Below are 23,192 nucleotides of genomic sequence, written 5' to 3'. Positions count from 1 at the left end.
TCTCCGTACAGCCTGCCCTGGGATCGCTCCCAGCCGAAGCCTCCTTTGGTCCGCTCCCCGCGGCTCCTTCTGGGCTTCTACTTCCGGGCTTCTTCTTCCCCCCCAGGGGTGGCACCAGTATATATACGGATACAGTGTCCAATCATGTTAAAGTAAGCAAGGCAAGCTGATTGGCTAACATCATCAGTTGCCAGGCAGACTATATTGTTGAGCGGGTTGCTTACGCGGTAAGCAGGAAACTAACGTGCTCGATGGGAGGGGTAATCTACCTCAGGCTTTACTCTTTACTACAGGCCTCACGTCCGCCAAGTGAGGCGACCGGGCTCGGGGCTGCGGCTCCCAACATCTCCCCCTTTTTTATTTTTTTTTATAAATGTGCGCATCGTAGCCCTTCCTGGACTGGGTGCAGAGGCTTATGCCCTATGCGTAGGCCCACCGTAGGTCCTTGGCTTAGACCCTGGTCGGCCGTCCCATGGTCTGCCAAGGCCCTGAGGCCCTCGTCCTTTTTCTAGGGCCAGGCACAAACTGGACGGAACCTGGATGCACACAAGCTTGCACTCATTTCCTCTCCGTAAAGAAATCCCCTCGGAGAGAAATTTAGACCTGGGCAGCATCTAACAGTCCAGCGGCTTACGTGCAGGATGGGGTAGGGCCTGGCTTAGGTTGAGTCGCACCGGGGGAGTACGCTCTTACCCGTCATTGACTCTCCTACCCAGCTATGTCATAATTTTTTAGAGGAGGAGTGTGGGAAGCTCACCACCTCTAGACTCGGTCGTAGGCTAGGCGAGCGAGCCATGCATATGCCTGAGGATCTTCTTGTCCATTTCGGGCTACCGCTATTTCTATTCATCTTGTTGGTTGGTCTGTGATGGATCTCCGGTAGGGCAGGTCTGATCTTCAGTCGAGGGCTTTGTCGCCCGTGTCAGTCTCTCCGGTACCCACAGTGGTTCTCGTCCCGATTCCTGTGGGAAAACACAAACCGCGCCTCGGTTCCAGCTGACCACTGGATCCGGGCCCATCCATTGTCCTGTCAGGACATCTTTCCACTTCACCCACCCTTTATGGTTGGGGGAAGGGTTGCAGTGCTCCACGGCTGGGGAGCAATTATCATTATTTAAATTTAAAAAATTGTGTGTGAATAGTGCCATGGATAATCGTGCCTTTGGGGCCAGGCCTTGGCCTACTCCCCCTTTTTGTTTTTGTAAAATTTCTTTGAGGCTTCTATGAGCCCTCTCAATGATTCCTTGACCTTGGGGATTGTATGGGATACCATGTTTTAATTGAACCTCCATCATTTTGCAGAACTCATTAAAGGCTTTGCCTATATAGGCTGGTCCATTATCAGTTTTTAATATTTTTGGTTTGCCCCATGCGGCCCAAGCCGCCAGGCAATGATTGATCACATTAGACACTTTTTCACCTGTTTCTGCTGTTGCGAATATGACGTGAGAACAGGTGTCTGTGGAAACATGAACATATTTAAGAGTCCCAAACTCCTGTATATGTGTGATGTCCATCTGCCAAACATCACCAGCGATCAAACCTCGAGGGTTTACTCCCATCGGTATGGCAGGTTTGTATGTGGCACAGGAGTCACATAGTCGCACGATATCTCGTGCATCTGCTCTGGAAACATGGAAATGGTTTGCTAGTGTCCTGGCATTGACATGAAACTTATCATGGAAGGCACGGGCTCGCTCGATTGGTGTTAGTAAGGTAAAAATCCATAACGGGCGAGTGGCAGTATCAGCAGCCGCATTCCCCTGTGCCATGGGCCCCGGCAGGGATGTATGTGCTCTTATGTGGGTGGTGAAGACCTTATGGTGTCTGTTCTGAAGCAATGTCTGGATAGACAGGAACAGCCCAGCCACTGTGGAAGTGGATCTAATTAAACCGGCAGTCTCAAGCACTTGCATAGCATTGACCACATACCTAGAATCGGAGACAATATTAATGGCTTCTGAGAACCGTTCAAGAATCATTTTAACGATCTGCAGTTCCACCACCTGAGGCTGATCAGGTTCAAATTGTATGGTAACCGGGGGCTTGCCTAGGATCACATAGGCGCCTATCCCCGTCTTGGAGCCATCTGTGTATATTGTAGTTGCTGGGACTAATGGCTCAGAGGCAGTAACCTTTGGAAAAATTATAGGGTGCTGAGTGACAAATGACAAGATAGGGTCTTTAGGGTATTGATTGTTTATATCCCCATGGAAAACACATCTCAGAATGGCCCATGTATCTATGCAGGCAGCCAGGGTCTTGATCTGGCTGGCGGTATAGGGTACTCGGATGGCTTGTGGTCCTGAGCCAAAATGTTGGACAGCTCTATCATGCGCCTCAAGGGCCAATGAAGCGACTGCCTCCGGGTAATGCTCTATGACTTTTGCAGGTGAGACCTTAGGGTGTATCCACAGTAATGGTCCTTTCTGCCAAATCACCGCTGTGGGCTGTAGACTAGTCTGTAGCAAACAGACATCAAAGGGTCGCCCTGGTTCAATTCTGTGTAAGGTAGCCCCACCTAAGGCTTTTTCCACTCTCTGTAAGGCAGCTCTTGCCTCAGGAGTGAGCCTCCTGTGGGAGGCTATATCTGGGTCTCCCTTTAGAAGGTCGAACAGGGGTTTGAGATCTGAATTTGGTATATGTAAATATGGCCTAATCCAATTAATGTCTCCCAATAGCTTTTGCATGTCATTTAGGGTCCTAACGCCATCCGTCCTAATGGTGACCTTCTGTGGAGAGACTAGCATAGGGGAGATTTTCGCGCCTAAGTAGGTCACCATTTCTCCTCCCTGAATCTTGTCGGGGGCAACATGCAGATTAGCTTGTCTCAGGGCCTCGACCAACTGGCCGAGCATATTATTTAGCATGTCTGGGTCCCTGCCGCTGAGCAAAAGGTCGTCCATGTAATGTACACATCTTATCTTGGGAAAGGATTTCCGTAGGAGGGCCAGTAGGGAATCAAGGTAAATCTGACACATAGTGGGACTGTTGGCCATACCTTGGGGCAGCGTTATCCACTCGTATCTGAGATCAGGGCTTTCTTGGTTAATGGTGGGTAAAGTAAAGGCGAACCTATGAGTGTCCTCTGGATGCAGGGGGATTGAGAAGAAACAGTCTCTAAGATCTATAACATAAACTGGCCAGGACTGAGGGATGGCTGAGAGAGCTGGCAGCCCCCTCTGGACCGCCCCCAGGGACTGCATCTGCGCGTTGACCGCCCTTAGATCATGGAGCAGCCTCCATTTGCCAGACTTTTTCTTAATTATAAAAATGGGGGTGTTCCATGGGGAGGTTGACGGCTTAATGTGTCCTAATCTAAGTTGTGTACTGACTATTTCTGACAAGGCTAATAGCTTCTCCTTAGGCAGGGGCCACTGAGGTACCCAAACCGGATCATTTGACCTCCAGGTGATTTTGATCGAAGTGGGTAGGAGAGCTTCTTCAGCGGCCCCTAAGAAAAACCCAGCCCTTGCCTACCTTTTTTGTTCTCTACTGGTATTGGGGATGTCCGACCCTGTAGGGCATTGCCCAAGCCTTTGCCGGGGGTATATCCCTGGTTCCTGAGTATATCCTTAGCCTGGGGGGAGCAGTTTGACGTAAGCGTGACATCCATCTGAGTGAGGATGTCCCTTCCCCATAGAGACACTGGCAACTGCAACACAAATGGTTGGAAATGGCCCTGATGACCCTCCTCATCGCACCAGAACAGGGTTGAAGCACTAACCTGAGGAGCTGACACCATCCCCAGGCCCTGCAGCGTGTTATCTGCAGTGTTGGTGGGCCAGTTGGAGGGCCAATCCTTTCTAGAGATAATGGAACGGTCAGCTCCTGTGTCTAGGAGTCCTGTTATATTCTTGCCATTGACCTTAAGTGAGAGCATGGGCCTTTTATCAAGTATTATATGGAGTCCCTCGAAGACTTCCCCTGAGGAACCGAAACCTTGACTTTCTCTAATTTTCTGCTTTGAGGGGAATCTCTTGTGGAGACTGGGGAGCAGCAAGAGCTGCGCTATCTTGTCTCCTTTATTGATTACCATAGTACCCACAAGAGATTGAACCATAATTTTAATGTGTCCTGTGTAGTCTGAGTCTATGACCCCCAGGACTACTATGAGACCCCGAAGGGCCGTGGAGGATCTCCCGATCACCAGACCCACGGAATTTTCAGGTAACGGTCCCTTCAAGGTGGTTTCAACCACTCGAACACCCATATCAGGCACTAATATAAGTCTGGAGGCGACACTGAGGTCCACACCTGCTGACCCAGGGGTGGCCCTTGTTGAAGGCTGCCATCCTGAGCTGTCCTGTCTCTGGGGCGGGGGCCCGCCTGTGAAGGGGGCCCCCTCTGGCCGTTTTTTGGCCCTCTAGCATCTCGTCCACAAATACAGTTGCCCTGAGCATCAAAGACCGACCTACACTCCTCAGCTTTGTGTGATCCCCTCTTGCATCGCCCACAAACATATGGTTCTTCATTCCTAGGGCGAGGCCTAGCATCTGCATTGTTTGGGCAATGACGTTTAATGTGTCCTGGCTCCCCGCAGGCAAAACACCCTTTAGCCTTACATTCCCCTTCTAACCCGCGAGGTCCCCTCTGCTGTACAGCCGCGGCCAGGAGAGCAGCCACTCCCGAGTTGGAGAGCGGCCCCCCTATCTCTCTACATATCCTAATCCAGGCGTTGAGGTCCTTGTTCTTATGAGGAGCTATCGCTGCCTTGCACTCCTTTGTACATTGCTCAAAAATCAGCTGCCTTACCAGCGGTCGAGCCACTCCCGGATCAGAAAATATCTTATCGGCAGCATCTTGCATTCGGGCCACAAAGTCAACAAATGGCTCTGTGGTACCCTGAATTATTTTTGAAAGACACAAGGAGGCTGTTCCGGCACCACTTACCTGCTTCCAGGCGCGGAGCCCTATGGCGTTGATTTGTTCATAGACAGCGCCGGGGAACTGAGTCTGATCATCAGCGTGCCGACCTTCTCCCATAAGCATTTCCTTGTTCCACCCCCGGTTTCCCCGACTGGCGTTTCTCTCAGCCTGCTCTGCAGAGAACTCTGCGTACCAGGCTCGCCAATCCAGGTAACTACCCGAGGGCAGACACGCCTTTGCCAGCTGAATCCAGTCCGCGGGGGTGAGGGGCCCAGAAGACAGGTTCTCCAGCATGGCAATGGTGTAAGGCGCAGTCGGCCCAAAGGTTGTAACTGCATTTTTAAGTTCTCTAATCTGCTTTATCTCAAAAGGCTCCCATGCATTACGTCCCTGGCCCATAGCTACTTGTACAGGAAATATCCCGTAGGGGCCACTATCTATCCCAGGCGGTGGATGTACCTCATGAGACAAACGTCCCCCCTGCCAAAGCCGCCTGTAAAAATACCGACCCGCCGGCGGCAGAGCATAAGACGGCGGCCATGATTGGGCGGAAAATGGGGGCCCGTGCATCACTTCCTGTTCTGGCGAAGGGGAAGGGAGCTCCCGGGCGGCCGCCTCGCGGCGAGGGATCGCCTCCGGGAACAGCCCCCAAGGTGGGGCGGAAGGCTTCGCCTCCCTCTCGCGCCGGGGAGCGCTCAGGAGCTCTCTACTCCTCCGCAGACCAAGTTGAGCGGAGCGCAATTCACGGCGCAACGCTGGGAAAGAACCCTGCGACTCCTTATCGAGCGACTTAGGCTCCTGACAGCTGGTCTCTTTGGCCTCCTTGCCATTCAACTTTCCCTCGTCCTCGGAGTCAGACGACTCCGAGGCTAGAGCCCCGTCCTTCTCCTTAGCATCTTTGTTCCCCTTGACGGGCCCCTCTCGGGAGCTCCCCGACTGGGCCTGCTCAAATACCCTGCGTACTTTTGTAAGCTCTTGAGAGCTTTCTCCACAACCACCCTCGCTCTTAGTGTTGCTACCTAGCATGTTTCCCATCTTTTAATATGTTACTCACCGCGTGAGGCCCAAGGAATCCGCCACTTACGCGTGAGCCTGAGGGGAGTCTAAAAGCCCTGTAGGTGCGCGCCACCCAGAGCCCAGGCTTATCCCCAACTCACCTGTCTCGCAGCTCTGTACTGGAGCGTTGTCCGCTGTCACGTCTCGGGGGTGATCAGTCCCCGTGCGGGCCACCAAATGTCGATGTCGCTCCTGGCCGGCAGGAAGGACACACGACAAAGTCTGGCAGTGGACAACCTTTTCTTTTATTTTTCTTCTCCGTACAGCCTGCCCTGGGATCGCTCCCAGCCGAAGCCTCCTTTGGTCCGCTCCCCGCGGCTCCTTCTGGGCTTCTACTTCCGGGCTTCTTCTTCCCCCCCAGGGGTGGCACCAGTATATATACGGATACAGTGTCCAATCATGTTAAAGTAAGCAAGGCAAGCTGATTGGCTAACATCATCAGTTGCCAGGCAGACTATATTGTTGAGCGGGTTGCTTACGCGGTAAGCAGGAAACTAACGTGCTCGATGGGAGGGGTAATCTACCTCAGGCTTTACTCTTTACTACAGGCCTCACGTCCGCCAAGTGAGGCGACCGGGCTCGGGGCTGCGGCTCCCAACAAACACTGAAGAGAACAAACACAGTAACCATCCATTGCTCGACACAGCATCAGCCGAAATTAAAAAGTATTTACATGATCTCATAGAGGAATTTAAAGATGTACTCCTGATCCAAGTGAGGCAAGATATAAAGAGATTAATTAAAGAAATGACAAGCCCCGCCCAAGAGAACACAGATGGAAGAACTGAGGAAATCAGAAAAGAAAGAGAAGCATCTGAAGAAGAATTTAAGCATAACTTAGAATACATGAAACAGATCCAAAGAGAATATCAGGAAACTAAAAACTCCATTAAATATTGGCAAAATGCCTTGACAGAAACTAAAGACAACCTTCTGAAACTTGAAGAGAGATTTAGGGCTTATGAACGTGAAAGAAAAAGCCTCTTAAAAATAACAAGGAACCAGAAAGAAGCAATTCTAAAACTGGAAGATGATAAAAAGATGCATAACCTAAGAATAAAGAATGTGAGTGAGGAAGCAGGAACATCCAAAAATGAAATACAAAAAATATTCACAGAGATATTAAAGCAAAATTTCCCACGTATAGCAAAAAGAAATGATATCCAGATAAAAGAAGCATACAGAACGCCAGCTACCTACAACCAAAACAGATCTACGCCTAGGCATATAATAATCGAGATCCCAGAAATCCACCAAAAAAACAGAATATTAAAAGGAGCCAGAGAAAAGATGCAGGTTACCTATAACGGGAAATCTATCAAAATAACAGCAGACTTATCAACACAAACTCTTAAGTCAAGAAGGGAGTGGGGAGAAATATTCCAAGTCCTGAAGGAAAAAAATATGCAACCTAAGTTCATATATCCGTCAAAACTCTCTCTAAAAATTAATGAAGAAATAAGATACTTTCAAGACAAGGAGGAACTGTGGGAGTTCGTGGCCACCAATCCAACCCTACAGAGAGCGCTGAAGGACATTACAGAGAAAGAGAGGAAGAGATATCAGGATTACAGCTACAGTGGCAGAGAGGCCTCAGTGTACGGGGCAGACCATGGAATGAGGGAATAAGGTGGACAAATTATAGCAGAAAAGTGGAGTAGCAGACATGAGGCAGAGACGGAAAGCTAGTCTTTGATAGAGACAGCTCTGAAACTATATTTAAAAAAAAAAAAAGCAGAGGTCATTGCTAATGGTGTATAACGATTTAAAAGACACAGTAGTCCTAGTGCCATATTTAGATTGAATTAAATTTGTTCTGGTCTGTCCACTCATATCAGATTTGAGGACACAGACCTCTAGAACCAAAAATAGCAGGTTATACCATGGTAACTATCCTTATTTTCCTATTGACTTAATCTGAAATCCTGTATTACTTACATTGTCTTACTATGACTGATCTTAATTGTATCTGAATCATAAGACTATTGGTTGGCCTTGACTGATCCTATTTGAAATCGGTATGCGTGTTAGAATCAACCCTAAAAGTAGAGGAAACTACTCTGAGCATGACAGGATGTAAAGGATATCCATACTGGTATGAATCAGTAACAGCTCTCAAATACTACAATGCAGTCAAAGATAAGTTTTTATAAAAATAGGTGATAGTATATTTAACTATAATAAGCCAGTGTTGTCGACAAATCTATTGAAAATAACAAGAGAAAACATAGTAGCTACGGAAGATCATTTATATTATAGTTTTATAAGTCTTATCCATTGCATGTTTATCTAGGAAATTGTTTCGCTGTCTTGTTATGACTTGGTTTTCCCTATAATACAGAGAGGATAGGAACAAATACTCTGAGGAAGAGACCTGAAAAACCCGAGGCTTATTTTGTAGCATTATAATATAAATTCTAGCAATCTATTGCTTGCTGATTAAAATGACTCTGGACTGGTCTTCAGCTCAACTTCAGCATATGCAGAGATGGGGACGGCTATCACAAAGAGAATGAGAGATGCGATGGTAGTTGGAAATGTCTTCCCTAATCTGGAACTTGAGGACCTAAAAAGACTCCATCATCCTGTAATGATTTGATTTGTTCTATAATATGCAATAAGTATAGAAAGTGGGTGAAGTTAGGGACAACTATTTGTAAGAAGCTAGAGACAGTTAGATAAGGTAGATCTCCAGTGGACTTGCTTTGAAATCTGTATTTCTTTAAATTGTTTTTTATTTTTTTTTTAAATGTTCTGTTCTGTTTTGATATGGTTAACCTTATCCTCTTAGAGATGTAAAACAAATAGGTGGGACTGATAATCATATTACGGAGCTTTTGTTCGGCCATAAAGCAGAATGGTTTGTAGGGTCACTTTTTTGAATGTCATTCTAAATACTTTAATTCTATAACCTGAACAGCCATTTCGAAGAAGACAATTTGTAACTCATCAACTGGCAATTTCTTACCTTTTGTTTGTCTGTAATTTAGTATTATTTCTACCCTTTTTTTTTTAATCTCCATGTATTTTTTTTTTCGTTTCCTTTTCTTTAAATAAAAAAAAAAAAAAACTTTAAGCCAGTCAAGTTTTAAATTACACTTGTTTATTGTTCCATTATAAAAAAAAAATCCTGACTCTGACCAGAGATTAGAGAATGAGTTGGAGATTAAGTTGTTGTTTGGTAGAATAAAGGGAAAAAAATTCTGCTGTTCTGCCACTAGTGATTTGTTCCTAACATAAAAGAAGGCGTTCATCTTGCTCACTTGGAGACCATGTTGACTTGTGCTTGTGTGGATAGAGAGATAGTGAAGCATGTTAATTCTTTATCCTGCCACTGTAGCAAGTTATGAAAGTGAAATACTTTCCTCAGTTTCTTCTCTCGTTCACCGTGTGCTGCACACTTCTGCATAGGTGTGGAAGTCTGAGACATGTTTGGAGACAGCTGGCAGCAACCCTGTGCCTTCAGCAGGGGCCTCGGCAGCAGGAGGAAGCCAGCTGAGGCTCGTGCCCAGCTGTATATCAGAGGTGTTTAACCTGGGAGATCACAGAGCCCTTTGGCTTGCATATATGAAATGTATTCTTGATTATCAAAGGGGTCTACCACCCTCAAAAGGTGCACTAAACTATCTGTTAGCACTAATCCCCCATGGAACAGGAACAGGGTTTTGTTTTTTTTTTTTTTTTTTTTGGTAACTGGGGATCAAACTCACGACCTTGTACTTGCCAGGCAGGTGCTTAGGCTGCTGAGCTAAATCCCCGGCCCATGGAACAGGTTTTTTATGCAGAGCTTATTGAAGGTTTATTAAATAACCTTTTCTCTCCATCTCATAAAATGACAGATTTCATATAACACTTTCAAATGTTTTTATTTCTGTAGTTGATTTAAAGTGCTTTTGGGAAAAAATTCCAGGTATATAATTGGAGTTTTTCACACAAAAAGTTAAGCAACAGATATTTTTATCTTAAGCAGATTTAATAATGGTCTTAATCATTGTGTAATTTCCCCCATTGGATTTACTCAGTTGTGCAGAGTAGACACCCTGTTTTGTTTCCACGTTGGTTGTGTACTTAAATTCATGGCAATTGAAAAATAATCTGCAAGACTGAAAAACAGCACCGAACTATTTGATGCCAGTGATAGTGCTGTAACACCTTTTCTGTGTCACTGTTTCAGGATTTTTTTTCTCAATAAAAACCTGATCAGAATAATAATAAAATGGCTAATTTTTTAAGAGGAGAAAACCAAGGAAAATACAACAATACAATCAATCAAAATAAACCAGAATAAGTGATACAGGACTTCCAAACCTTGTGAAATCAACAATAGTTACCATAATGCCTTTGTTGTCTTCAAAATAGCTGCAGATATACCACCTTCGGACACATTAAAAATCGAACAGAGTAGGGTAGAACAGAAACAATAAAAACAAAACAATGAATGCAATAAAGAACCTCAAAACAATCCAGTAGTAAATACATAATGGTTTCCATAACATGTCTCTCTTTTAAATAGCTGCTTATGCCATCAGAGTTAACATAAAAGAAAATAAAAACCCAACCCCCCCAAAAAAAAACCAGTGAAAATGATGTGATTTCAGGGTGGGGATCTCCTCCCCTGGCGCCTGGTTCTCCCCCCACAGTCTGAACATGGTGCTGGCTCACAGAGAGAGGCTGGGGTCTGGCTGTCCCCCAGCCGGCATGCATAGTGCTGGTGACCAGACGGGGATCACCTCCCTGTGAGGCCTGGTTTTTTTCCCTCCACAGAAAATGGCTAATTTTTATCGAATATTTATCACATGCCGCATACCCACTAAGAATTTACTGTGCTTGACTTGCTTAACCCTCACATTAGTTCATTAAAGGAGATACGATTTTGGGCCCATTTTATAGATAGCAGGTTGGGGACCGTGGGTATGGACTGCCTGGCCCACGGGTGGTACTTAGCAGACTCCCGATTCTTACAGAGCCACAGTTAGGCACCTGCCCTTAGATGGGAGGCGGTGCTGCAGGCAGGGAGGCCAAAGATCAAGCTTAGGCCCAGGGGCTCTTCTCAGCCTCAGTTCCTTCTGCCTCTTAACAGGAAGTAAGTGCCTGCCTTTGCTCTCACAGGGTTTTCATGAGTGAAATTCAAAAGTCTGGGGCAGTATTCTGTTCTGCCAGTTGGTTGGGACCCAGCTGCTCTCCGTGGCCACCATTCGAGGTCATGGGTGCCCTGGGCTGGGGAGTGTCTCCTCTGTGGAGGTGGCCATGTGGGAGGGAGGGACTGGGGCTGCCAGCAGGGCTTCTGGGGGCTGCAAGGAGAGTGGCTGGAGAAAGCTGATACGCATATCTGTTGACTGGTGAAAGATTTATATTATTTTCATTTTAATAGAGAAGTTTCATTTCAGTATATGTGAGATTTGGGCTTTTTTGTCTAGCCGAGAAGCAAAAATGTTTAAAGAGTGTTCTTCTGACTTACAGTAATTATGCTGGCATGTTTACATTTTTTTAAATTTTTGAAATAACTTTGTTTCCCACAGGAGAGAGAGAAAAGAAAGCACGAGAGGATTCTGAGTGAAGAACTGGTTGCCGCTGTGACCTACCTCAATCAGTTTTTGCCCCCGGAGCACACAATTGTCTACATTCCCTGGGACATGGCCAAGTACACCAAGAGGTGTGTGGCACTCGCGTGTCCGGTTGTGACAGTTTTCTTGCAGTGCGCACAGCAGGAGCTGGTCTCCATGATACGGTGAATGTCACTCTTTAGGTTCCTTCATGAGCCTGCTGAGGGGCTCTCTGGAGTGCGTAGGTGATTTGACCAAATTGACCAAATTCTCTCTTGCTTGTTTACTGTTTGGGAATTCTGTTTGCCGAATCCAGTCGCTTCAGAACACTGCCACTCCACCAAGTAGCCGTGGAAACTCAAGTTTCCTTTCTATATCTGTTTGCTTCTGTCAGCGTGCTCCACTTGTGCAAGACCCATAGCAAGCTTAGCCCAGGGGCTCTTCTCCTGCCTCTCCTGTAGTGAGTCCACGTTCCGTAGTGTAATGTGAAAACCTCGTTGGCTGGTCACTTCTGGGATGTAATGTTTTCTGCATCCCTAGGTCTTTTCTGCTTCAGAAAACCAGACCCTTATGTTCTGCCCAAATGTGGCTTCCCAGGTCCCACCCCTGAGACTCTGTTTGCTCCTGTCGCTGCCCTCTCCAGGGGTGCCCCCACCCTTTAGTGTTCACGGTGTGATTCAGACTCATCTTTTCTAAGGACTTTTTAAAAATCTTTCGTTCCTTTGCTATGCAGCATTACAAACACAGGCATACTTTAAATTTTTTTTTAATGTTACCATGTTGCTTTCTACTTGACCCACTGTACTTTTTTCTGAAGTTTATGTAGTTAGACACACAGGCACACACACACACACACATTTTCCTAAATATGGGTTGATTTGGGCTGTTCCAATTAATTTGTTTCTAGTGTTTTTTTCCCTGGCATTCATGCTGTATGTGGTGCTCTTGACGCAGTCAGGTTAGGAGAACGTACTGACTTGAGTGACAACTCCTGACCAGTGAAACACTTGGGAAAAAGCCCTGATGGGGATGACCGGTTCCAGAATTAAGGAAGCAGGTCCTTCATGTCCCTGCTGTGTCCAGTGTTGCTAGTTACTAAGCGCACTCTGTGTTGTGACATTAATTATTACAGTGCGCCTATGAGGCATCGCAGGGAATTTATTTGCTTTAGACCTGAGAGTAAATATGTATTCAAATTCGTATTCTTCTCACTTGTGCATTCTTCTTCTTTCTCCAGCAAGCTGTGCAATGTTCTTGATCGACTCAATGTGATTGCAGAAAGTGTGGTGAAGAAAACAGGTTTCTTTGTAAACCGCCCTGATTCTTACTGTAGCATCTTAAGGCCTGATGAGAAGTACGTATAGATTTAAAACCTTTAAATACATTGAGATTTTGTTTTAGGGTCCACAGTGTTCTGCCTATGAATAGTCTAGGCGTTGGTAAATGGATGAATTTAGCCCTTTGAGGAAGTGAACAGCCCTTGGCCTGTGTAATGGTTTTTTGTTGTTGTTGTTGTTCTGGGATTGAACTCATGACCTCACCCAGGCCGGCACTTATGCCGCTAAGCTAAATTCCTAGCCCCTGCCTGTGTAATGGTAAATGTTCCCTGTGAGCCTGAGATTCCTTTCGTGCTGATACACAATGAGACGGAGGTTGTGGGGGCTGAGCGCTTGCTTTGTGGAATTAAACACTATGTGAATTATATGTGTAAGATAAAGTTTTCTTCAGTGACTTCTATTCCATAATTAGTGGGATCAAGGAAATTTTTTCTACTAAATTAAACACATATTTTTATGAAAACAGTATCTATCATTGTTTATAATACTTGCTCACAGATCTTACTAGTTTGTAAGCTTCTTCAGATCAAGGATCCATGCCTTTCTTACCTTTTAAGGGATCAAAATTATGTATGTCCAGCCTTTTGTTTTCAGTCAACATAGTTAACTACAATGAGCAAACAACAAAAACCAAAAAGCTGTTAGTGTGTATCTTTGGGAGTGATTACTTTGCTGCAGTTTGCACTGTTACAGTCTGAATGTGGGCCAGCTGAGGGGGGCTCCTTGACTGTTCCTGTGCTTCTGCAACTTGGACGACTTGACTTCTTCTATTGTACCCTGGGTGTAACTTATTATGTGAAAAGATACAAAGTGGAATTAGCAAAGGGAAAAGTTGTAAGGGACAAAGTCCAGAGGAGCGAGGTCTAAGCTCCTCTTCTTCCAGTGGAGCCGCACAGAACACAGGTCCCCCAAAGCAAGTTGTGATATGTCTGTGAGAGCGCCTGCAAGGTGCCAGCCAGCCGGGGAAGCTTCTGTCAGGCAGATGCCAAAATTCCAGACTCCTTAAGGAAAGCAGGTATTCAGCAAAACCTGCATTGTTCCCACAAATAGCTAAGACATTCTCAGCCACTTAGCAGTTCTGTGAGAAATGGCAGAACCACCCTAAATCCAAGCTCCAGATGCTGGCCAAGAGCAAACCTGGTGAGTGTCCTTTCTTAGCATAGCTAATACCTGCCTAGCACCTTGTTTCAAATAACTTAAGTAAATGTTGTAACTCATTCCCATCCATTTATTACCACGAGAGGGAAATAGGTAGCTTCTAAGGGAGCTGTACAGAGACAACCCCAGGAATGTGCCGAAGTCTTTGTAAAGAAATGCTGGAGGAGCAGAAAATGCTGGTATCCCATGGAGAAGGCTGAGACGTGGGAGGTTCCATTAGAAAAGAGCCCTGCCTTGTGTGTGTCTCTGGAAATCTTAACAAGGAAGGGGCCTAACTGGGTGCGAGGCAGCCTCTGGTTGAACATGGGTGACCAGGTGCCAGAGTTGAAGGTACTGGGCTGTTGGGCTGCGCTTTCCTGGCTGGCTTTGAGAAGGACGTGGTGAGCAGCTGTCTAGGTTACTTGCCCATCCGTTCACCCACCTGAAACAGTGATTGAGTGCAGAAGCAGCTGGTTTCCCAGGTGCCTTCAGATCTGTTATTTTGAGTCTGTGGTTCTTAACAAAAAGCTAGTACCAAAAAGACACATATATTATGCCATGAAACGTTTTTTAAAAATCCGCAGACTGGGGCTGTAACTTAGCTGTAGAATAGAGTGTGCTCAAGCCCCAAGTTCAGTCTCTCACTCTGTCCAAAAAAATCTTTTAAATACTTATTTTTAAACACAGGTGGAATGAACTAGGAGGATATGTGATACCCACTGGTCGCCTGCAGGTACAGTTGAAAATGTATTCATAATGAATAAAATTTGATCTACAATGTGTGTTTTCTACAAGCAACCATGGAGAGAGGTGTACCTTATTTAATACAGAATTAGCAATCACCTGAGAGTGATTTTTAAAAGCTTTTTGCTAGTATTTGAATCTTATGGAAAGATGTGTAGCTGAAATAAGGTGACTCATAAATTTTTCTATATATTAAGTTTCATTATTGGAAATAGAAACACAAATAGAAATGTGAAAAGACTAAATCAGAACAACTTTGGAAAACAATCCAGCTTACACTATATTTATTAACAATCCCTTAAGAATGATATGGCTTTGACCACTGAATATTTAGTTTGTACAACAAATATATCAGAAAAGGTCCATACAGTATTTTACTAATTGGTAAACGTTACCCATTTTACCTCGGTAAGCTTTCAAGGGAGTAGAATCATAAATATATATATGTATATATGTATGTGTGTGTGTGTGTGTGTGTGTGTTAGGGTTATCGGTGCTATTATGGCAGCAAATGAACAGCAGGTTTACATAATTTTCAAATACATCCTTCATCATTTTGATCTTTCACTTTATTTGCTCAGAAATAGTATCTGCCAGCATTCTTTCTTCTGCTCTTTTAATAAAAGCGTTCTTGTGTCGTGTGGAGGTGGGGTTGGTGCCTGAACAATGACTGAAAATCCTGAGTTCTTTCTGTCTCTCTCTAGACTGGCGTTCTTCGCACCAACTGTGTGGACTGTTTAGATCGCACCAACACGGCACAGTTCATGGTGGGAAAGTGTGCCCTGGCTTATCAGCTGTATTCCCTGGGCCTGATTGACAAACCTAATCTGCAGTTTGATACAGATGCAGTTAGGTAAGCCTTAGTTTTGGCAATTTGGATGCCAGCAATGACAGAAAACAAACCTAATTAATTGTAAGAACTTTATCAACTCAACTGTACTTTATCTTCCTAGAGACTGTGTTGTCAGATAGTATTCAAATTAATTCTGTAATAAATATTTCTGTTAAAGGTTTGTATATCATCACCATTGTTTTAGATTTAGTTTTGTTTATTTTAATTATCAGTAATTGTTATCTAGATAAATACAAAGTCCTTAGACAAACTAGTGGGTAAAAAAAATCCAGATGCTAATAAACAAAAGACTGTGGCTTTATACATTTTGAACTCAAGCTGTGAGAGGTAATGGTACATAAAAGGCTGATTCTCGGTAATGACTGCTGTTTACTCACTGCCTGATGGCTGTGTGACATATGTGAAGTACTGTCTTTTGAAAATAAAATGACAGTTTTTAATAGTTTTCTGAGATTTTCATAAAGGATCGGCTGAGCAAAATAAACAGCCCACACGTGACCAGACAGCACTGGAAATATTAACGGGCGCATGAAGAAACACAGGTTTTACATACATACATATTTCTATGAAAGGATATAGTTCACCTGTCTCCTGTGGTCAGAATGTTTGTGTCTCACTCAAATTTGTATGTTGAATGTTTGAGCCCAGACTGGGTAACTTTGCAACTTAGTAAAACCAAAATAAAAATAAAATAAAACACAAGTGCTTAACAAGTGCTGGAGATACAGCTCAGGGAAAGGACTTAGGTTCGATCCTCAGTACCACACACACACAAATACTGAAATCTTCACCATAGTGATGGCATTAGGAGAGTCCTTTGCAGAGTGATGAACCTGAGTGTGGTACCCTCATCGCTGGGAATAGTGCCTTTTTAAAGAGGCCACAGAAGCTAGCTGTCCCCTTCCTTTGCATGAGGATTCAGCTACCGTCTGTACACTGGAAAGTGGACCTCACCATGCACTGAATTTGCCTTTGTTTTGTACAAAGAAATATGGGATGTTTATGAGTCACCAAGTTTATTGTATTTTGTTAGACAAGCCTGAATAGAGTAGTGTGTCATCTACACCAAGATCATGTGTTTTTTCCAAGGCAGTTCATAGGGAACAGAATTCTGCCATGGGAGGTAAGTTGATCTGGCAGACTTCGGAGTGTTTGGAGTCTTCTAATGTGGTTAGTAGGTTTGATGTTTTATGTTTTTGGTGCCCCTGCTTTCTTTAATGTTCTCTGAGATCTTGTTGGTATATTATTATGAAACATAATACATTTTTCCAAGTGTAGTGCTGCATGCCTGAAGTCTCAGCTATCCAGGAGTCTGAGGCAGGAAGACAGCAAGTTCAGGGCCAGCCTGGGCAACTTAGTGAAACCCTCCTCAAAATAATAAATAAAAAGGGCTGCAGATGCAGTTCAGTGGAAGATTCTGTGCTAAATACCCTGTAGCACCAAAACCGTCCCTCTCCAAAGACACATTTGAGTGGGTGGATGGATGGATGGATGGATGGATGGATGGATGGGTAGATGGATGAATGGGTAGATGGATGGATGGGTAGATAGATAAATTGATTGGCTGGCTGATTTTTCACTTACATTTATGTTCAGTGTATTGAAGAGTACTTAAAAGGCTCAGAAGATTTGCTTTGACTCTGTGGCCAAGTGAATAATTTGTGTGTTAATCTTAGTAAAGTTTTTAGTGTGAGTTTTCTTCTGCTTAGGTTGTTTGAGGAGCTCTATGAAGACCATGGTGATACCCTGTCCCTTCAGTATGGTGGTTCACAACTTGTTCATCGGGTGAAGACCTATAGGAAGATAGCCCCATGGACCCAGCACTCAAAAGACATCATGCAGACTCTGTCCAGATACTACAGCAATGCCTTTTCAGGTAATTCTGGAATAACTGGTATTTTGAAAATTAACCTTGTTGTGTACTTTTATTTGTATGCTTTTTAAAGCTATTGGTTAAATAAAGTTAAAATTAATATTTTTAAAATTTATATAAAACGGCCACATAGAAAGCACTCAATAAATGAACGAATAAAATTTTTTATTTTAAATAAGTCATGTTAACACTTGTAATCCCAGCACTTAGGGTGCTGAGGCAGAAGGATCTCTGTAAGTTTGAGGCCAGCCTGGCCTACATACTGAGTTCAAGGCCAGCCTGCACTACATAGCAAGACCCTGTCTCAACCACTCCTCACAACCCCCGCCCAAAAAAGCATGTTAGCATTTTGATGTAGTTTTTAAATAATGAAATGTGGCTTGATTCTTGGCTTTTGTTTACCCCTGTATTTCTGCTAGCAATGTATATATTGGTTTGATAGTGTTAATCACTTTTATCAAATAGGAAGCAACATCTTGGTAGCTGTTTAAAAATGTAAATATTATTGGATTTAACTGTCAGCTAAATGGTTAGCAATATTAACATTAAACTCAAAGTTATACTTCATTTAAAAACTAAATATGGCAGGTAGTTGTGATGGTATTTTTTCATTTCCATTCTGATGGCTTTGCCAGTACAGTAAATATCTCAGACCAAAGCGACTGTAACACAAGTCACTATGCACAGAATTTATGAAGGTGCCTGGTGCTCAGTTGCATGAGTCTTCAGCTCCTTAACCGTATGGAAGATAAGATAAATGAGTTTAGAGAACTTTTAGGGAAGGATCATCTCCCTCACTCATGTGTTTGCTGCCAGAATCCAGTTCTGTATGGCCATAGGGCTCACAGCAGCTTGCTTCCTCACAGCAAGCAAGGCAGACAGACCCGTTTGGGAGGTCTCAAGACTTGGGGTAACATCCCACCATCTTTGCATGCAGCCCTGGTCAGATGCAAAGCCCTCCACACACCCAAGAAAATCTCTCCGTTTCTGAGGGCTGGGATGCTAATGTAGCCCCACCTGCAGGGGTCTGGAAACTAGAAGTCTAAAGCAGAAGTGTCAGCAGGGCAGTGCCAGCTCTGAAACTTGCAGGGAGACTTCTCACTGCTTCTTTGCAGTTTCTGGTGGCTGTTGGCACTCCCAGGTGTCCCTTGAGTTGCCATGGCAACACCTTTTCCTCTGCTCCCAGGCACACATGGCTCTGTCTGCTCAAGCCCGTTCCTTCATGGCACACACCACGCTTCCTCCCTCCTTCCTTTTCTTAGGAGTTCGCTGGTCACACTGAATTCAAGGAGCGCTGTACTCCAATGTGGTCATTTTTGAATTTGATTAGACCAACAGAAACCTTCTTTCCAAATAGGTGTTGGGCTAATTTGAAAGCACCCTTTCAGGAGACAGCATTTAACACATAAAAATAGAAGGAAACACGGTGTGGTGTAATGTGTCCTTGCCAGCAACTGTGGCTACTCTGCACGTGTATCACCTTGGCAGAGGATTAGAACTGCTCTGTGGAAAGACCATACATTCGGACCTAGCCTTCCATCATTGCTTGGGATGGGGATCGTTTCTGACACTTAAGTACCAAGGCCTTTTAGTAAGACTGGAAGACAGAATGAGTATCTCAGACTGGCCTGACCATGGCTCCTGCCTATGGATTTCTCCTGTAGATGTCCTTCCCCAGCCGCTGTGGGAGTTAGCACGGGAAGCCCTGAAAGGAAGCTAAGCTGTAGCTGCTCTGGAGTCCCAGGTTCAGTTGGCCCTTTCCTAAAATGTCATCCACCCAGACAGCCCCTCCAGGGATGTGGCAAATGCTTGGACTGGGTCAGGCACCAGCTGTTGTAGCTCACGGCATGCACTGGACCATTCCGCTGATGTGTAAAACCCTGGCAGCCTCTAGAGTTGCCCCCTTTCATTGTGACTCTGGAGATTTGGCCTTCCTTTTTCTGAGCAGGAGCTGGGGAGAAAGCGTAGCTCGCCCTTCCCTTTGCTGCCTTGTAGTGTTACTCTTCAGTTGCTCTGTCTGCTTCAGTTTCCATTCAGACCCTTCTGGGTCCTGAGGATCTACCTGCTTCCTCCATTCTGCTCAGTTTCTTACGTTCCAGTGTCTGGATTCTGGATCTTGGAGAGGCTGATTTGTTGCTGCTAACTGTTCCAATATTTCCCAGAAGTCTTCTCTTCTTAGTTTCTTTCATTCAAATTGTTTAATTGTGGTTTTTTTTCCTGACGCCTGTCAAATTAAAATTCTATATAAGAAGATAGATTACATGAAACAGTTAATAATAGGTTTTCTATTTGTAGAAGGATAAATTACACCTATAGATGAATTCATACTCCACACACGTGTGTAAGTTGCATGTAGTGTATGTATATGTGTGCATTCATGGTGGACGACACTGCCCTTCCCAGAGATTTAAAAAACTAAATAAAATTTCACATGGTAAAGACACCATGCACAGGAAGCCATGCTGAGCCGGGTCTCCTAGCATTGTGAAATGATTCAAGATATTACTACAGTTCTTTTTTTTCTGTCCACTGAAATAACATGCAAGAGAATGCTGAGAGCATTTTAACTTACTAAAAATAATGAGAAACTCAAAATCTGATTAAAAAAACATAAGTAAAAGGTAGATAACAGGAAGTGGGGAGACAGGGCCTTCCCAGATGGGCAGGGGATCAAAAGAGGAATGGAAGGATGGGAAAGCAGATGAGAAAAATAACGTTTCAGTCACACTGCTAACTGATTGAAACCCAGTAGATCTCTGCACCTTCCCTGCAGCTAAAGCAGGTAAACATGATGCAAGGAAAGCTACGTATCATCACTCGGCTCAGACTGACCAGGTCTCCACAGACCATTCAGAACAGCCTGGCCTTTCTGCTGCACCTCCCCAGGACACTCATTCTCCTCTGTCCAGAATGACCATCTCATGCCGTGCGCTTTCTCCTTGAGTCTGCACCGTCAGTCTCAGCTGTTGACTGTATTTAATACTTCCCTGAGAAAACAAAGGTCATTGAGAGCGAACTTGTGCATACATGCACCCCGAGTTTCTGCCTCACACAGTGGCACACGCCTGGGAGTGTCCTTGCTCCTGTGTAAGCCAAGCCTGCTGCTGTGTTTTGAACCCACCTTCGTGGTTCCCTGTAATACACACACCATCGGTTTCTCTCTGTCCATTGTGCCCATTAACATAAAGACACACCCGGTGTTTCCCACCCAACCTTCCAGCTCTTCTCCCTGGTGCCTGCAGCCCTAGATTGGGGCTCTCTGAGCAAAGCCTCCTGAAGGAATTGTGTACAAACTTATTTCTTGCTGTCTGTCTGCGCCTGCCCCGCTGCGCATCTGTGCTGTCATGTGGCTGAAACTGCTTCTCACAGTTCCCAGAGTCTCCAGAGTGCCGTGACCCTCCGTCGGTCTCTCTTCTGTCTTCACCTCGCCCTCTAACGGATCTCTCCCTGTTTCTTATCATTCCTTCTGTAGTATCTCTTTCAGTCTCTCTGTTGACTCCTCATTCTCTATTTCTAACCCTTCACCTCTTTTCTCTTTCTATGCCTTTGCTCTAGGGACACCATTAAGTTCGCATTCATCTTGGGGTAGGTACACATATATAACACAACTCGTTTTTGGTTTTAGTGCCCTTTGCTTTCTCACCTCCTCCCTCCCTCCATCTCTAAATATCCTTTCCCTATTTGTATTCTCGTTGTTATTATTAGCATGCTTATGACATATAATGTTTCCATTCATTGTGAGTATTTTGTACAGCACATGGCATAGCTTACATTTTCTTACTTCCTCTTCCTGTCACCCCTTACCCTCAGTCTCTGGGATCCCTTTCCATTTGTAAGAAATCTGTCCCTTGTGTCCTTCTGTCTTTTATTTTCTTTGTTTACACATTGCCTTAGTCAAGGCATGCAGTATTAAAGCCTGTGTGTCTGGTTTATTTCACTCAACATTATATTTCCAGCTGTCTCCATTTTCTCAAATATATCTTGAATTTGTCCTGTTTTATAGCTGAGTATATTATGTATAGACAGTACATTTTCTTTCTTCATTTATCTGCCGATGAGCATGGGAGTTACTTCCAGGATTTAGCTATTGTGAAGTATGCTGCTGATCTAGGGGAATGAAACTCCCCAGTACAAGTTCGTGTTCTTGAAAACCAAAGAATGAATTTTAGGAACAGCAGAGGTTAAGAGGAGAATGTATTTATTGAGAGGAAGAAAGCTTTGTCTAGAGGGAGTCCTGAATGGGTTGCCAGGGACTCTGTCTTTTCTGAGGACTTTTATAAAGTAAAATCATGGAGTGAGATGAGTCCAAGGTGAGGAAAAATGGGAACTTGCCAGGTGGGCAGAAGGTGGGACAGAACTGTGGTCAACCAATTAGATGAACTGCTAAGATAAAATTGATTAAATTGGGAACAAATTCCTCTTCCTGGAGGGGCTTGGGATAGTAACTGGTGGCTTCCTCAGGGTGATAGGGAACTATTTAGACTGTCAATCCTTAGGATATGGGTGTTTGTCTTGAGATCTGGCCCACGGTGGGAGGTATCTGTCTCCTCCAAGACCAAGGTGTCTGGTCTTATGTACTGGCTCCTTCGAAGTCCTAGCACTGTCTGACTGCCTATAATATTTCTAATTCAGCAGCAGCTGCCTGTAACACTAGTGTAACCAGTATGGAAACTGGTATGGCAGTTTCTGAAAGTACTAAAATTAGAAAGCTATTTTTTAGACACCTTCCCCTAAACGCTAAAGTCATCACACTACAGCTATACGTGTATGCCCATGTTTATACCCACAAAATTCATAAGACCTAGATCATCTATTTTGTCTCCAGACTCACCTGAATCTAGCATCTAGTGTATCTTCTTGATGTTAGTTATCACAGTAGCTGAGTGCAGCATGACTTAGCTGTGCCCTCTGCTTAGGTTCTCACAAGTTTAAAGTCAAATTAATCAGTAATAAGATAAAAAGAGTCAAAAGCTGGGTGTGATGGCACATGCCTATAATCCTAACATTGCGAGCCTGAGGCAGGAGGATCCTTGTGAATTCAAGACCAGCCTGGGCCACAAAGTGAGCTCAAGGCCAGCCTGGACTGCACAGTGAGACCCTGTCTCAAAAAGTTAAAAAATAAAAAGTCAAAATGCCAGCGTCTTATCTGGAGACTTCCTGGCTCACTTGTGTTATTGGCAGGATTCCAGGCAGTCGTGGAACAGGATCATATGTCCACCCTAGCAGTGACTGGAACTTGCTTTTAGAGTATTCTGGTGCAAATAGAGAAGCAAAAAGTACAACTGAGTTCAGGTCGTGGGAAGGAGCACACAACCCACGGCCACTGGGCTGTCTCCGGCCAGACACAGAGAGGCGGAGGGTTCTATGGCCTCTGATTGGAAGTGGAGCATGGGCGGATATCGATGGCGTGTGAGGAACCGATTGTGTGTGCAAACAGAAAGGGAAGTAGCAATTAGGGCTGAGGAAGAGGCAGGAAGTGGTAGGTGTTCCCGCTTTGGCCTTCCACCACGTTAGGCCACCGCCTTAACTGTACAGGAATTTACACTAGGGCAAGAACCTCTTAGCTTTCAGTTCCTAGAGGCTGCCTGCACTCACCGTCTTGTTTCTTGCTCTGTTTTAAAGCCAGGAATGGTACAATCACTTTCTGTTTCACATCTCTGCCTTCTTCTGTAACCTTTAAAGGATTCACCTGATCACGAATAATCAGGGATGATTTCCCTGTCTTAAAGTTCTATCTCCAAGTCCCTTCTGCCATGAAGTAGCCGGTGGGGTACCAGGGG

General features: G+C 44.7%; 1 protein-coding gene across 3 annotated transcripts in view; it reads left to right on the top strand.

Annotated features, from left to right (window-relative positions):
• Fig4 (FIG4 phosphoinositide 5-phosphatase) overlaps positions 1-23,192 on the top strand; it is a 112,217-nt gene that overhangs the window by 57,268 nt on the left and 31,757 nt on the right. For all 3 annotated transcript variants that reach the window (XM_063253838.1, XM_063253839.1, XM_063253840.1), the window contains 5 exons: positions 11,445-11,578; positions 12,706-12,822; positions 14,630-14,675; positions 15,391-15,539; positions 17,249-17,415. In XM_063253838.1, the coding sequence (XP_063109908.1) occupies positions 11,445-11,578; positions 12,706-12,822; positions 14,630-14,675; positions 15,391-15,539; positions 17,249-17,415 (613 nt within the window). The remainder of the gene's footprint in view (positions 1-11,444; positions 11,579-12,705; positions 12,823-14,629; positions 14,676-15,390; positions 15,540-17,248; positions 17,416-23,192) is intronic.

This window comes from Cavia porcellus, unplaced genomic scaffold (assembly GCF_034190915.1).
Source record: "Cavia porcellus strain 051 isolate PalLab524CR breed Dunkin Hartley unplaced genomic scaffold, mCavPor4.1 scaffold_7, whole genome shotgun sequence".
Lineage (NCBI taxonomy): Eukaryota > Metazoa > Chordata > Mammalia > Rodentia > Caviidae > Cavia > Cavia porcellus.
This window is presented reverse-complemented; position numbering and strand designations above follow the sequence as displayed.